The sequence below is a fragment of the Eptatretus burgeri genome, chromosome 11 (genome assembly GCF_056783735.1).
Source record: "Eptatretus burgeri isolate ZD-2024b chromosome 11, Ebu_testis_v1, whole genome shotgun sequence".
NCBI lineage: Eukaryota > Metazoa > Chordata > Myxini > Myxiniformes > Myxinidae > Eptatretus > Eptatretus burgeri.
The window spans coordinates 44761708-44779231 of NC_140971.1; the positions used below are offsets into that span (position 1 = coordinate 44761708).

At 45.6% G+C, this 17524-nt stretch overlaps 1 protein-coding gene across 10 annotated transcripts in view; it reads left to right on the plus strand.

Moving 5' to 3' along the window:
• Positions 1-17524, plus strand: part of GBA1 (glucosylceramidase beta 1) — a 113906-nt gene that overhangs the window by 24587 nt on the left and 71795 nt on the right. For all 10 annotated transcript variants that reach the window (XR_015049279.1, XR_015049280.1, XR_015049281.1 and 7 more), the window contains exons 5-9: positions 2085-2257; positions 2446-2677; positions 3556-3780; positions 12195-12358; positions 16971-17087. Coding sequence is in view for 4 of the 10 variants with exons in the window: in XM_085846289.1 (XP_085702415.1) it covers positions 2085-2257; positions 2446-2677; positions 3556-3780; positions 12195-12358; positions 16971-17087 (911 nt within the window). In the remaining 6 variants the exon portion in view is untranslated. The remainder of the gene's footprint in view (positions 1-2084; positions 2258-2445; positions 2678-3555; positions 3781-12194; positions 12359-16970; positions 17088-17524) is intronic.

The window sequence follows — 17524 nt, forward strand, 5'->3', positions numbered from 1 at the left end:
GTAGTGAAGTTGAAATTAAAAAATAATTTCAAATTTTAAAAATTTTTGACCTGTTTTGAACTAAACGTTTTTGTAGCACATCAACGTTAAAGTTTTTTCCTTTCTAATGTTTTTATCCACCACACTATTTTTTACTGATTACAATATACAAATACATATATTGCTTTAAAATTATTTGGATCAGACTTCACTGCAATGCTTTATAAAAAATATTATTAGACTCGTCTTTTAAAAACGATAAATGTATAAACAGGCGAGCATTGGGTGGCTTTGACACCAACTCTCTGGTTATATATACATACATACATACATTTTTATACATACATTTTTATATATACATTTATTTTTACATGCATACATTTTTATATATACATTTTTATCTACGTGTGCGCGCGCGCACACACACACACACACACACACACACACACACACACACACACACACACACACACACACACACACACACACACACACACACACACACACACACACACACACACACACACACACACACACACACACACACACACACACACACACACACACACACACACTTGCTCCATTATATATCGATGACATACAAGGAGGGCAAGGGCAGTGAATGAAAACCAAGCATAATGGGACATCCCCGAGACATCCAATTAAATTGACATCTGACATCGCTCTTATGGTCACAAAGCACATCACTTAATGTTGCGTGGGTGGGGGTACTCCTAATACTAGGTCCCCCATTCCTAATTCATGTGAAACTCCCCCCCCCCCCCAAAAAAGAGTCTTTTCACATCTATTTTGAGGCTTATGAAAGAGCTGAAAAGCAATAATGGGAGTTTCAGGGCACAATCCTTATTCACAGTGCACATCAATAACAATATTTTAGGTGTGTGTGAGGGATATCTCCATAACCCCCTCCCCATTCTCACGATTTCCACTCCACTTCTCAGGTTCATAGTGTTTTTGCAAGTATGGCTGTCATTTGTTTAATTATCCAATACCAAAGGCATGAATCGTTTTTGTCTGCCACACAAGCAGCCAAGAGGAATTGTGAATAGACAGACGGTTTCACGGAAGCATTGCTTCCTGAGCCTTCCCTCCCCCCTCCCTTTGTTTTGCTCAAAAAGGAACAAATGTGTATTTGTAGAGACCGAGAAAATAGTTTCCTTGTCTGACTTGTTTTGATATTCCCTTGGTCTAGATTTTGTCAGATTTTGATATTGATTTGTTTGGTGATCTTGCAAATTGGGAGTTTAAAATGGTTAATTTGTTACTGTGCTTGAGTTGTCCTGGGTCCCAATTTTGTTTCCTGGTGAAATCTGCATCGAATATTCAGATTCTCTAAAGTAGTGCCAGGAGTGAGTGCTGCATTGTGAAGCATGCCTTCCTATGAATGGCATGCATTTATACATGTTAAAAAAAACATAGGGGCAACACCCCTGGGCACTCACCTGGTAATGGCTGGATAAGATAACCAGGGAACCACTGGTAGGCATGGATGACCGACAAAATATATAATGGAGAAGAAAGTAAATACCTATGGATGTTTTTTTAATGCCATGAACAAACCTTGGTACATCAGGGGTGATTAAGTTTGTGGTGAAGTTTCATCGGAATTGTGTGTGTAGTTTCTGAGAAGAAAGCGAATTCCTCTTTTGGGGGGCAATCCCCCTGGTACACAGCCTTATACTCCGATTTTTTTTTTTTTTTAATGCCATGAACAGACTTTGGTACATACATGGTGATGAACGTTGTGGTCAAGTTTCATTGAAATCCTATGTGTAGTTTCAGAGAAGTTAAAAGTATTTACGTACGGACGGACGACGCGCCATCCCATGAGCTCCCCGGAACTATATTCCAGATGAGCTAATTATCATTTAAGCTTTCCTATAGTAAGCCTTTGGGCAAGTATCCTGCCTGATTACACATTTTATACGTGTAAGTTTGTCTGAGGTGTCACATACAGGAATGTTACAAGATGATGAATGTTTCGGGAAGAAAACGAAAACTCGTGTTCATTGCTGCCACTCTGTCTCAGACGATGATTATCATTTAGATAATCAAAACGCTTCCTTTCTTTGTGTCCTTTACAGATCCCTGTGCTTCATGAAATAGCAAGCATGGCCTCAAGGCCGCTATCTCTGTTTGCAAGCCCATGGACAGCTCCTCCTTGGATGAAAACGAACGATAATTTCACTGGAAATGCCACCATCAAGGGTCGTCCTGGAGGGGCTTACTACAAATCCTGGGCAAACTACTTTGTGAAGTATGTGTGAGAGCAGTTGAACTGTTCTTCGTTTCTCGAACTATGAAGAAACAGAAGTGGTTAGAAAATAAAGAAAGTGGATTTGACCGTTGCGTTATCGTATTTCATTTTAAGTACCTACATGCCATTCTTCGATAACTAGAGCTGAAAAGATGATTTGATGATTTTGGGTGTTTTTTTTTGTTCAGGTTTCTGGATGAGTATGAAAACAGGAACTTGTCCTTCTGGGCAGTGACGGTACAGAATGAACCAACCAATGCCCCATTCGTGTCCTTCCAGAGCACGGGTTTCACACCTGACCTGGAGAGGGACTTTATCCTGACTGACCTCGGACCAGCCTTGCAGGCTCGCCGAGGCAGGCGCGTTAAAATCATGGCGATCGATGATCAGAGGTTGCTGCTACCCCTGTGGCCTAAAGTGGTTTGTGCCAGCAGACATGCATTCACCATTTGGACTTGTCAAGTTGGCCAGACACTGAGGTGATTTGTCCACGCAATTCCTGGTTGATTCACCATCCAATACCTTCGGTTCACATCGCGATTTGAGTGTGTTGCGTGGGTCTTGCCTGTTAATAACCTCTCTAAATCTTGCTCCTAATTGACACAGAGCAACGTACATTGTGCTTCTTGAGGGAATTAACCAGGGTTTTCCAGAAGCCATTGATGCCAGTGACATCCTTGTTTCTCAGGATACTCACAAAGGATCTCTGCGCAGTCAGTTCCCAACTTGAGGTTGGGTGAGTTGCATGGTGTAGTGGAATTGACGGCTTGTGAAACTTTATTTAAAAAAAACAAATTGGGTGTGTTGTTGTTTTTTTATTTTTATTTTTTCATTTTTTTAACACCAAGATTTTTTAAAATAAAAAGCAGAGTTTTATGAATCCTGGAAAATTGCAATTAAAACACCTGAGATTTGTGCCATTGTATGTCCCTTTGTACTCTCCGTGACTGGGTGGAAGTCTCGATTAACTAGAGCTGAAAAGAGGTTGGGTGAGTGACTGGGTGAAAGACACTCAATAACCAAATAAAACGAAAAAATCACCGAAAATTTGCCTCAGTGTATGGCCAGCTTAAAAGAGGTCTGTAAGCTAAACCAGCATGATTTCTGCCCTCTGTACCATATACCAGTAACACTAACAATAAAGATTTGTACACATTACTTTGTTCTGGAATTTAATGGATTTCATGAATTTGGTTGTTATCTACCGGCTGTAAAAAAACAAACAAACCACTTGGCCTGTGTTTTATTCTGTAATGGATTTAAACTTTAACTCATTGTCTGTGTCAAATCTTGTGCAGATCTTGAGCAACCCAAAAGCAGAACGGTATGTAGATGGCTTCGCTTTGCACTGGTACCTGGATGACTTTGTACCTGCATACCTTACGCTGAACACCACGCACTACCTTTATCCCAACATCTTTCTGTTGGCTACGGAGGCATGTGTGGGTTCATTTCCGGGTGAGAGGGCTGTGCACCTTGGAAACTGGGAGAGGGGAGAGCGGTATAGCCACAGCATCATTCAGGTACAATTTGAAAGCTTTGTATCCCTGTTGATATCTGTCTCTTAATATTCACTATGGAATTATATTTCAGGAGGAAGTTACGTGTCGTTGGGGGGTGCAGATTGTTCAAGATGAATCGATTAGCAATCAAATGTGTCGATTACGGTCCCACCAAAGCAAATTCAAATCTATGAGATTATTGTTCCTTTTATAACAGATTGGCAGCATTAGGTAAGCACAGAGTTCAGTGGAAGAGGTTGGGGGACAGAATCTCCTGATGCTCCCACTCCTGACACCAGTTGTCACATCAGAGGGTCCTGCTTACGTAGACTCTTTGAGCCGGCAGTCGATTACCTCCACGAATGGCCAAACAATCTTTCCAAGTTTCTACGAGCAGATATCGCATGCCTTTCCTCTCCACGCTCTAATAACGGGAGTCTTTGTTGCAATTTAATATTCTCCCAAAGCCGTTCAATTGTATCAAGCCAGGTGGTGCTTCCCGTGTGCAGGAGGTGAAAGGTGGGAATACACGTAGTTAAGATGCATTTCTTTGCAAAAAATAATACGGCAGGAAAGAGTACAAATCCATCACAGATCCTAATAATAAATAACCAGACAGACCTGGTGCTCAAAAGACAAATTAATAAGGGGTAACACGCATTTATACAGTGATGAAATAAAATTAACACCACACCCCTAATGGCACCGATATACTGACTTGCACAAACAATGGGAATAGGTGAGGACTTGAGCAAGAACCACGGCGAGCTGATCCCTCTGGTGCCTGTCATGTCGCACTCCATATCTCACGGTCGGGCATCTCCACGCTGCTCCGATAACAGCAGACTGGATGGATGAGCAAAGGCCCGAAAGTGACGAATGGCGAGTCGAGTCGAGTCGAGCTGAGAATAGTGTGTGCGAGTCATTGAGTCAGTCAGTCTCACAGAGTCCAGGGCCAAGAGAGTTCGCACAACTTTAATACTCTTAAGGACCACCTTAAATCACATGGCTGGTCCCTCATTTGGCTGTCCTACCTCCCAGGGTGGCCCTTTCTGAAGACTTTCCTGCTCATGTAGGGCCTTATTGGAGCGAATTGCACTTGAAAGCACATGGTCCTCCAAAAGGTGGTCAGCTGGGAGGTGGTGAACGGAGGGGGGGTTCCCATAGCCATGCACATAGCACCTTTCTTTAAATCCCTTTTTCACTCACCTCAAGTCTTTCACCTGGTCAAGCCTGCAGATAGGAGGTTTTACAAGACAGCATCCTTACCCTGTACTGCTTTATGATGGATTGGATGCTCACTGCCTCCCCAGTGCACATATTGCGTACTGTTGCGAATCTGGAAGCCATGAGCACACAACATTCAGGTCCTATAGCTCAGTTATTTCGATAAGTGAATGTGGATAGATAGCTCCCTTTCCCTAGTCTAATGGGTAAATAAATGTTCATGTGCTGTGAAGTTATTTTAATAGTCAGGGTTTTTACGTCAACACCATCTTCAGCAACAATGCTCTGCTCGCGGCATTCTCCCAGAGCTCGCCAGCAAGCACGTGCGTGTCAGCACGTACGTGGGCGGAGTTCACAAAGGTCTGACGTCTCTCTCGCAAATCCTCAGCAGATCGGGGACGCGGTGGCCGTAAGTCGGCCAAAGGGCACAGAGCGAGCTCCAAGAGAAGCACAGCCTCTTCGGGGTGGGGGGGGGCAGGGAATAAAGACGCCTGACACGCAATCATGTCCAAACCCCCGACCAATCATGGAGAGGCAACGGAGTTCCCCGGCGAATGAGGTACGCGGAGGGGTGAGATGCGTTCCCCCGGCCCCGACGAGGGGCGAGTAGAAATAGACGGGACAGGTGGTGTGAAAAGGGTCTTGGAGGGGTCTTCTTCGTCTTCCTCTTGTTCTTCTTGTGGTCGCCTGGTCGTTTTGGACCAGTGTCGCCGCTCCTGAACTTGTCGCTGGTGGTCTTCTGGCTCTCGTCTCGTCGCTGGTGGTCTTCTGGCTCTCGTCTCATCGCTGGCTCTGGGCGCGTCACAGTGATCCCTCACCTCGTCTCGCCGGTGTCTGAATTGGGCTCGCCCCTCGCTGGTGCCCGGTTCGACTCGGCGCGAAGACAACACGAGGTGGACAGGTCCGAGGCAGGATCTGGACTTCAGCTTTCCCTTTCCCTCCAAGCTGGAGGCCTCAATAAAGACCACTTTGAGTCCGTTTCGTGTGTGTGTGTGTGTGTGTGTGTGTGTGTGTGTGTGTGTGTGTGTGTGTGTGTGTGTGTGTGTGTGTGTGTGTGTGTGTGTGTGTGTGTGTGTGTGTGTGTGTGGCGCCAGTCCAGTCAGTAGAAAGTGTATAAGTGCCTTGCTGTACGACGAGGTGAGTCCGGTCGAGCCTTGTGAGGTAGAGGGGGAGAGTGATGTAAACGGGTACACGCGGAGCTTGCGGGGTAAAGAGATCCCGGGACCGCTTGTGGTAACACGATTTCCCGAAGTGAATGTCCCGGTGTGTGTGGTCAAGAGTGTGAGTGGTGCGAGTGTGTCAAAAGGTGAGTATGGTACGAGTGTCATGGCATGTGTGAGTGTATGCGAGGAGTTAAAACGCGGACCGGTCCAGACGGGAGACACGAATTGTCTCGTGACGGGAGACGGGAGACTCGCTGGTGCCCGGTTCGACTTGGCGCGAAGACCACACGAGGTGGACAGGTCCAAGGCAGAATCTGGAATTCAGCTCGCCCTTTCCCTCCGAGCTGGAGGCCTCAATAAAGACCACTTTGGGTGTGTTTCGTGTGTGTGTGTGTGTGTGTGTGTGTGTGTGTGTGTGTGTGTGTGTGTGTGTGTCGCCAGTCCAGTAAGTAGAAAGTGTATAAGTGCCTTGCTGTACATATGTGCCTCTTGTATTCGGATAACTCTGCTTCTTACGTGCCCCCCTGCTCCAATATAAATAAACCCATGTGTTAAATGTATCGGTTCGTTCTTGTCCTTTCTTTTATTGGTTTAACACGGTGTGTGTTGGAGAATTAGCAAGGCTGTTGCCGCTGTAAAGGGACATTTGGACTGACGGAAGCTCGGTGACCGTCCGCTCGGGTCGCACACGGTTCGAGTACGCTCGCAGCTCGTTCCGTACGAGCATCGTCGAGGGTAAATTTCCCCGATAGTTTGGACGACGTGGGTATTTAGGTAATTTGAAATTGGCAATCGACCCTACCCCACTTGGTCAATCTATTGGCGAACTTCGGTCCGATAAGGGACCCGTCGGCTCCGGAGTTATCCGGGGTGACGACCTATAAATTGCGGGTGATCGGTGGAGCCGACCCTGCTGCTCCATCTGGCGGTCGTGCTCGTCGCCGATACCCGGCCCGCAACATTGGTAGTCAGGAGTGGGGTGCGAACCCATCCACCTCCGTAAACTTGCAGGTTCGAATCCGCAACATTGGTGTTCAGGAGCGGAATTCGAACTCCTCTGTCTCCACGAAATTCACGGATTCGGATCAGGGATGTCGGGAGCGAACCCCCCCCCCCCCGTTTTTACCCAAATTGCGCACATCTTAAATTCTGTTCTCAACACGCGACATGTCTAACCAAGATGAGCTGAGGCAGGTTGGTAGTCGTGTCGAGGAACCCATGGTCCAGGCCACCACCCCCATGCAGGAACTTTGCCCGCAACCAAACTCAGACTCCGAAAGGGTTGTAGGGGCGGCGCATGACACCCCCTCTTCCGTCAAAACCCGCTCCCGACCCTTAGCGAAACCGCAACCGATCGTGGCAGATCGGCTTCGCTGGAGTCATCGGACATCGAACAAATAATTCGGATGATGCAAGCGATGGGGAACGAAATAAAAGGAAATACGCGCAAGATGGATGAATTGAAAGGGGATTTGGAGCACAAAATGGACGCGAATGTGTACAATATGGATGCGAATATGCAGACACTGAGGGGTGATATGCAGAGCATGGGGTTAGGCCTGCGGACCGGCTTGGACGGGATGAAGGGCATAATGGCGGCACCACATGGCGGAGACACCGAACCGACGAGAGGGAGTGCAACGGCTGTCTGGCCCGCGATGGACACGGGTGATGTCGGGACGAGCGACGTCGTAATTTATGGGAGACCGGAACGTGTAGGGTGAGACACGAGGGGACGACGGAAAAATTAAAAGAGGTGACGGGGATGCAGAAAATAAACGAGACAAAGGAAGAAACTAATGAATGCGAGGGGACGACGGAAAAATTAACAGACAGAAACGCAGGAATTAAAAAAATTAAAAGAGACAACGGAAATGAAAACAGAGACACGGGAATCAGAAGAGGTAGAGGATGAAGTAAATAAAGTAATTGACGAACACACACAGGTAGAGCTAAGAGGGGACAAGGAGGTGGAGCTTGGGGAATGTTTTGTGACCCGGTGCGAGCAGCAGGATAGCCTCCTTAGGAAATAAAGGGAGACGATATGCTCCCTTGAAGCAGATCACGACGAGGTGAGTCCGGTCGAGCCGTGTGAGGTAGAGGGGGTGAGTGATGTAAACGGGTACACGCGGAGCTTGCGGGGTAAAGAGATCCTGGGACCGCTTGTGGTAACACGATTTCCCGAAGTGAATGTCCCGGTGTGTGTGGTTAAGAGTGTGAGTGGTGTGAGTGTGTCAAAAGGTGAGTATGGTACGAGTGTCATGGCATGTGTGAGTGTATGCGAGGAGTTAAAACGCGGACCGGTCCAGACGGGAGACACGAATTGTCTCGTGACGGGAGACTGGAGACTCGCTGGTGCCCGGTTCGACTCGGCGCGAAGACCACACGAGGTGCACAGGTCCAAGGCAGAATCTGGAATTCAGCTCGCCCTTTCCCTCCGAGCTGGAGGCCCTAATAAAGACCACTTTGGGTGTGTTTCGTGTGTGTGTGTGTGTGTGTGTGTGTGTGTGTGTGTGTGTGTGTGTGTGTGTGTGTGTGTGTGTGTGTTTTGCCAGTCCAGTAAGTAGAAAGTGTATAAGTGCCTTGCTGTACATGCGTGCCTCTTGTATTCGGTAAAACTCTGCTTCTTACGTGCCCCCCTGCTCCATTATAAATAAACCCATGTGTTAAATGTATCGGTTCGTTCTTGTCCTTTCTTTTATTGGTTTAACACGGTGTGTGTTGGAGAATTAGCAAGGCTGTTGCCGCTGTAAAGGGACATTTGGACTGACGGAAGCTCGGTGACCGTCCGCTCGGGTCGCACATTGTTCGAGTACGCTAGCGGCTCGTTCCATACGAGCATCGTCGGGGGTGAATTTCCCCGGTAGTTTGTATGACATGGGTATTTAGGTAAATTGAAATTGGCAATCGACCCTACCCCACGTGGTAGATCTATTGGCGAACTTTGGTCCGATAAGGGACCCGTCGGCTCCGGAGTTATCCGGGGTGACGACCTATAAATTTCGGGTGATCGGTGGAGCCGACCCTGCTGCTCCATCTAGCGGTCGTGCTCGTCGCCGATACCCGGCCCCGCAACAATACAACTCATCTCTGAGGTGTCCATATTTACAGGTGTCCATATTTACAGGCTCGCCTACCCGATGCACATGGACATGCTAACTTAGGTTATAGCTATGGTTCTCCCCTCCCCCCTTCCACATAACAATATACAGTATTGCTGAGCAAAAATAAATAAATAAAATGACTCATTACCAACTTTCCCGAAAGTCAAGATGATCCAAACTAAAGATTAATGGGATATTGGTATTTATTGTTACGGGAGCTATATGGTGAGTTTGGTAAATATGTAAATACTGTACTGTATGCAAATAGGTTTAAGTTTGCGTGAATGAAAAATGGTTGCAGATACAACAGCCACAGTGGGCCAAACGTCTTTGTCCCCTATGCTTGCCTTGTCTTCAACATTTACTCTGATATGTCGTGAAAATGTTTAAAATTGTGAACGAAAACGAATTGTATGGTATTTTTTGCTCAGTCGTCATTTGCACATGCAATTTCTCACTTTTGTGATTTGTAAATGGAGGATGGTATCTTACTGTTCTTTTAATGTTGAATTAACATTTTCAAAACGGATTAAGTCTGAAATGGAGGAATGTTCTGAGAGGATGTCACTTACCTGCTGGATCTGATGAAGGCCTTTTTTGGTGGGTGGAATGGATGAAGACCTTTTTTGGTGGGGGTGTTTTTGGGAATCCTGAAGAGTTGTGGAGCGCCTTCAAGACCATCATCCTTGATGTTGCCGTTGGACGTCTTGGAACTCACCAAAAGGCGAAGAAGAATTTTGTCTCTCGGGACACTGGATACCATTGACCAGAGTCGCAGGGCCAGGCTGAATGGCAGAGCCGAGCTGTTCAGGGAGTTGAGGCGTAAAACTGTACGTGCACTGAGGGTGGACAAGGAGGCCTATGTGCGAGGAATCTGTGAGGGGGTAGAGCATCACCTGTGGTCAAGTGATTCTTGTCCTACTTACAGGGGAATTCGGCATTACGTTCCTCCAAGCCCATCCCTCGATGTACTGCAGTTAGAGCGGAGGGTAGTGGGCTCTTGATCGAGGAGTCGGAAGTGAAGGCCCGCTGGGCAGTGACTTTGAGCTGCTGTACCAGGCTGATCCACCAGCTGTTGAGTTGGATGTCAGGGGTGTTACTATCCCTAATGCTGATCCTCTAATCAACTGTGGTCCACCTTCGTTTGTGGAAACGCAGGCTGCAGTGAACCGGTTGAAATGAGGTGAAGCTCCAGGGATCTGTGGCATCCATGCTGAACTTCTCAAGGCTGGTGGAAATGCTGCACTCGTGTCGTTGCATGCAATTATGTGCTCTGCCTGGAACACAGGCATCATCCCAACTGACTGGAAGAGGGTCCTTGTTGTCTTTCTCTGGAAAGGGAAGGGTGATTGCAAGAACTACAACTACCGAGGGGTGACGCTGCTCTCAGTGCCGGGCAAGGTCTTTGCTCCGATAATTCTTGATAGGGTTTGTCACCATCTGCTTAAGCACCAGCGTCCAGAGCAGTCAGGCTTTACACCAAAGAGGTCAACGATTGAACGTATCCTTGCCCTTTGGGTCCTCACTGAACGCAGACGAGCGTTTCGGCAGGGGCTGCTCGCAGCCTTTGTTGATCTCTGCAAAGCGTTCGATTCAGTGAATCGGGATGCCCTCTGGAGGATTCTTGGTCTTCGTGGGGTGCCACCAAAACTGATCAATCTGATGTCTGAACCATACTCTGGAACTGAGAGTGTGGTGAGATGTGGTGATACCATCTATGACTTATTTCCAGTTGGTATGGAGTTCAGGAGGGGTGTGTTCTGGCCCCCACACTTTTCAGTGCTTGTATGGCCTGGCTTCTCGGGAGGATGTCGGAGAGATCAAGCTGCAGTGCGTCATTTGGGAATGTCAAGATCACGGACCTTGATTTCGCAGATGATGTAGTCATCTTTGCAGAGACTGGATAGCCTTTTGGGGGTCCTCGAGGTACTGATTGAGGAGTCGAAGCTGCTGGATTTATGGGTTTCCTGGGTCAAAACTAGGATCCAGGCTTTTCATGACATCTTGGATGCTGCTATCTTCTCTGTACCTGTTTGTGGTGAGGATGTTGAGGTCGTGGAGAGATTCACTTACCTTGGCAGTGATATTCATGTCTCTGCTGGCTGCGAGTCAGAGGTCAATAGACGTCTGGGTCGGGTCTGGAGAGTCATGGATTCACTGGATCATGGGGTGTGGCGCTGTCGGTACCTGTGCAGGAGGACGAAAGTCTGAGTCTTCAGGTCCTTGGTGCTTCCAGTCTTGCTCTACGGATGTGAGACTTGGACTCTGATTATGGATCTAAGATGGAGACTTAATTCCTTTGGTACCAGTTCTCTTTGGAGAATCCGTGGCTATCGCCCGTCGGACTTTGTGTCCAATGAGCAGTTGCTGAGAGAGAGACTCAAATGAGATTTATCACCTACAGAGTCAATGAGCATCAGCTGCGGCTGTATGGACATGTGGCTCGTTTTCCTGATGTTGACACTGCTCACCAGATTCTCTCAATGAGGGAGCCTTGTGAGTGCATGAGGCCAATGAGTCGACCACATGCCTCGTTGCAGCAGGCTGATCTGCATCTCAAAGAGATGGGGATGGGTCAGGCATCTACGTGGGGTTTGGCCAGATGGAGGCCCCTGGAGTGGATGCAACGACGCACTGCTCCGGGCATGCTCCCACACCTGACCTACCTGGGTGGATACAACTCCCCCCCCCCCAAAACACCAACTCCCCCGATCTCCTCTCTCCACCCCACTGTTTTCCTCTACTTTCAACTTCCCATACCACTCCTGTCACGTTCTACAATATTATAATAGTTGGGCTGAATTAATTGTTCAGGTGTTTGTGGAGTAAAGAGGTTCTTGGTATGATGTGAGTTACACCCAAACCTTGCAAAGGTCTCAACATTGGTATGGTGTACAGATCTGGATGTCTACTTACCAGAGTACTCACCTTTCCCTGGCAGGACTTTAGCTCTTGGGTGACAGGCTGGACTGATTGGAACCTGGCTCTGGACATGAAAGGTGGGCCCAACTGGGCCCATAACTTCGTGGATAGCCCCATCATTGTCGATTCTAGCAAAGACACGTTCTACAAACAGCCAATGTTCTACCACCTCGCTCACTTCAGGTGACAACTTCGCTCCGAGTCTGTGTCTTGGTATGAAAGATCGGTATCTTGAGAGGTTGTTGGTGGTTCATTGTTGTAGGTTTCACTGTTTGTGACATTACTGTTCATATGTAATACATTATTCGGAAATATGTCAAAGTTAATGTGCCTGTTCGAGATTAACCCATAGTGTCATTCAAGATGAAACTCCACTTAACTGATTAATGTCCATTTAAAAACCTGTTGTTCCATTTTATAAACACTTCTGTGTTCGACACCTATACCCAAACTGTATTGATCATCTCCTGTAAATTTTACATGGTATGATATCGTCATTCAACAGAAACTTCTCTTCCCAATGAAGTCCCCCAGACTATGACAGACTGTTTGCCACCATCTTGGGAATTTCTAGAATACTTTACACTTTATATCTTGGTCTATTATGATTATCTGGAATAAGAAGTGCCGGTTTGTTATGAAGCACCTTGGTAGATACTGTAACACGAGTGGGATACCAAGTTGTCTAAGCCTTCATTCCATTGCACATCCTGTAAACATTTATTAATTGTATTTGAACTGATATATGCCTGGAATTTTTTTTTAATATATGGACAAGGAAATGAAAGGAATACAGAAGCATTCAAATGAGTCCTGTATTTGTGGAATCCAAGCTGCAGTTTAAAATAGGACCGCCTGTCATGAAGCTCACCTGCATCTGGAGCAACAGTCACTCAAACCTCCTGCAGATCCCCTAAGACCCTGATTTTTTTTTGATTTTTTTTTTTAATGCCGTGAAAAAATTTTGGTACATCACGGGTGATGAAGGTTGTGGTCGAGTTTCATTGAAATTGTGTGTGTAATTACGGAAAGAGAGCATATACCTATTTTGTGGCGTTCAAACCCCAAGCCCCTCCCCCCATGCACCCCTTTAATGAGCGCAGATTTTGATACGGTCAATACACCATCATTTGGCATCATATATGAAGCTTGTGGCCAAGTTTCATCAAAATCGTGTGTTTGGTTCAAGCGATAACGACTGAAGTGTTTACGGACTGACTGACTCAATCACTCACTCACTTACGGACACTGCACGATCGCGTAAGCTCACCTGACTAAAGTCCAGGTGAGCTAAAAATGATGCACTCGAGCCTGGCTTCTCCATGTTGCTTCCAATGGAATGATTATTTAGGCATTTATTTCCACCAATGATGTGGTGGATGATCTGAAAATGTGTCCTTGTATTTATTGATCTGATGAGCCTTCCCAAGTCATCAGAAATGGAAAGTGCACTCAAACAGTTGGTCCTTGACATTGAAAAGCAGTTTGGTTGTGTAATTAAATATTTTCATTGCCGTATAATGTCACAAATAAACTGTGAATGTTTTTACCCCGTGGGGTCTTCCACCCCACGGGGTCGAAGCGCCGCTCGCGTTCTCTCTTTTCTTGTGTACAGTTCATTTGAACGTCTATTTCTTCATTATTCGTGAACAGAATTCGATGAAAATTGACAGGAATATACTAGATACATATGCGTAGGCATTAACTGAGCCCAAAGTGCGATTGCGGCCCTTTGGGCCGAGGAACGGCCCATTTTGACCCATTTTCTTTAAATTGTTATTTCTCTCTTATTATTGAACGGAACCAAACCAAACTTGACAGGTGCAGTGCTCCCTCGCTATATTGCGGTTCACTTTTCGCGGCTTCACTACATTGCGGGTTTTTTGATGAAGAGGTGCCTCCAGTAGAAGAGATTTAATGCTCTTCTTGGCTGTGCAGTACTACATTCATCTCATCATTGTCATCATCATCAGTACTGCACAGCTATCATCATCATCGTCGTATCTTCATAGGTCAGTACCCATAATACGTTTTTTTTATATATTTTATAGTGCAATATTGTATTTTAAAAATTATTTTTGGTCTTGGGCTTTGCAGCCACATGAAGTCGCAATTTCGATGAAAAATTTTTAATTTTTTTTTTTTAAATAACTGATTAAATGTATGTGGGGAAGGTTAATAAGAGTGTGTGGATGCTGTATAATGGTTTTAAATACGTTTAAAATGTGTTTAAATATATTTAAACAATTAAATAAATATGTGGTTTCTACTTCGCGGATTTTCACCGATCGTGGGTGGGTCTGGAGCGCATTAACCGTGATAGGTGAGGGAGCACTGTATATTCAGAGACCATTCCCCAAGCAATAACTGAGCCCAAAGTGTGATTCCGGCCCTTTCGGTCCATTTTCTTAAAATTGCTATTTCTCAGTTATTCGTGAAAGAAACCGGACCAAATTTGACAGGTATATTCTTGAGGTCACTCTGCAGGCAGTAACTGAGTCTAAAGTGATATTATGGCCCTTTGGGCCAACAAACGGCCCTCTCGGCCTATGTTTAAAAAAAAAATTGCTTTTTCTCGGTTGTTCGTAAACTGAACTGAACCAAACTTGACAGGTATATTCTAGAGACAATTCGCCAGGCATTAACTGAGCCCAACGTGCGATTCCGGCCCTTTGGGCTGAGAAACGGTCCTTTCGGCCCATTTTCTTAAAATTGTTATTTCTTAATTATTAGTGAAGGGAACCGAACCAAACTTGACAGGTATATTCTCGAGACCATTCCCCAGGCAATAACTGAGCCCAAAGTGCGATTCTGGCCCTTTGGGCTGAGAAATGGTCCTTTTGGCCCATTTTCTTCACATTGTTATTAAAAAAGAAAAAATTAAATGCACTGGGTGATGCCCAATGCAAAATTAAGTCACAAATGATGATATGAAACTCCCCTCACTCTTGTGAAGTGTTCTGGTTTCTTTTTCTGATGCGATGAAAATCTTACCAAATTTCATAACTATCTGTCGTCTGTGCTATCGCTCACTTGAGAGTTGTACGAATGGACTCCCATGGGGTCTGTTCGCAATTCAAACATGTTTTTAGATAAATGAATTTATTAAATGAAGACCGAGTGAACAGTATGAGCTCTTCATCTATGCGCAGTCCAAGTTGCACCCCTCTCAGCCTCAGGAGTGAGACTCCACCGGCCAACTTTTGTTGATAGATATTTAAATTTCTGGACAATTTTTATTTTTATTTTTATTTTAATCGTGGCTTCGAGTTGGTCACAAATGCCAACTTTCTAGCCCACCTAGAAAGTGCTACACATTTATATCAGTGAGTAAGTCAGTGAGTGGTTAGAAAGAACTTTAAATATTAATAATATGCAGCACAAGGCTGCGGGGTAGCATCATTGGCTGAGGGTGTGGCTATGCCACTGGCGCAATGCCCTCATTATGGCAGGGCAGGGATTTCGAATTTGTTGATGGTGTTGGCGATAGTTCACTTACTTTTCGCGAAGGATACTGTGGGATCTTTAATGTCCATCAACTGTTGTCAGCAGATGGGACGCCCAGTTTAACGTCCATCTGAGGGACGGCACACATTGATGAATCACCTTGCCTGTGGAACATTGGGATGACAGTTTATAACTGGGTCGGGATTCAAGCCCAGGCTAGACAGCTTAGAGGTAAGTGTGTGTACTCCGAGACCATCCTGCCAGCCTGTATGTGGTAATGGGTGAAATCCAACCAAACATTGCATTTTCATGCAGTTAAAGTCTTTGTTTTCAATGCTGTTTATTATAATAAATAGTCTCATCTGGAATGGTTAGGCTGTTCTAAAGTTATGGGCAAAAACAAACAAGCAAATCATGAACTTGAATGTCAGTTCTTCACTTTGCCCAGAAAAATAATGGTCATAAAATATCGAGGTTTGGCTGTTGAAATAGTTCAACCTTGGTTTGGTGTTTGTTCCCATCTGAGTACTTGACTCATCATGCTTAGATCCTCGGTTTGAATCTTGCATACGGAGTTAAACTCTGACAGTGGGTAAGCAAAGCCCCTTAGCCTAAAACTTGGGCTTTGGGGCAGGAGACTTGATTGGAAATTGTATATTATTGATGATCTGTTGTAGATCTCTTTCCATCCTCCACCCTCTCGCTTTCTGAGAGCCATTTGTTCATCATCCTTCACGGAATGCTCATACATCCGAGTCTTCCTCGAGCATTTTGGTGGAAAAGGCTTTGGCACTTGCATCTACCTCCAGGCGTCCGCCAAGGTGGCTTCTCACCCGCAGGGCCTTACTCCCTGTTCCGTTTCAAGATGGAATCTTGGACGGGTGTAATTATCTTGGCATAGAAATGCCTGTCGGAATATAATTTGTCCATTCAGCTGCCATCGTTTGCTTTGGCTCCAACGCGCCATAGTTGGTCTCAACACAAGTAGCAAGACCATGGCCTGTGTTGATTCAATATGAGTAACTTTGCGTTTCATGTCATCGGAATCCGTTCGCTTTGTGAAACGATGCTTTCTCTTTAATCATTTGAGACAAGAAATGACTTTTTGCAGTTGCTGGGAAAAGGTGTTTTTGTTCCGATCCTGAATGCATAACCATTTATAAGTTTTGAATAATATACAATATTATGATCATGAAGGCATGATGTTGTGTTTGATTGTCATTGTTGGATACCAGCTGGCCATTTTATGGGGCAATATCCTGTTGTTTTGTGATGCAGACACCAGACTATTTGTACTCTATTTAGATTTTTTTCCAGGAATCTTTGATGTTTTCTTTGCTTTTTGCAGCAAATTCATCCCAGAGGGTTCGCAGCGTGTCGACCTGAGCTCCAGCAGTGACTCGGTGCTACAAGTGGTTGCTTTTATGCGGGGTGATGACTTGGCTGTGATTGTTATTCTCAACAGGCAAGTGGTGTGCATGTGTCCAAAGAATCCAAACAAAATGTGGAGAGCGTGAGCACAGTGAGAGGAAAGTCTATAAACAAGTACAGGGAGGTTGGTGGAGGTGTGTAGGTAAGCGGAATGGGGGGTAGGGGGAGACGGTTTTTTGAAAAATCAACTTAACACATGAAAATGAAAATATATATATTTAATGGTAGTTGTGGCATGGGAGGATGCCCCTTTGGCAGGTGGTACAAGAACTTTTAAGCATGATAGATTCATTAAGTTGACACATTCTATTAAGCCCCTTCTCCATCCTTCCTCAACTTCCTCGATCACAATGTGCACTTACTATGTGGAGCACCATCTTTAGGGTTGGTGCGTGAAATTACTGGTCGCCCAAGGACGTGAACAAGTGAAGTTGAGGTTAGAATAGGCCAGTCACATGCTCTCCAGATTTA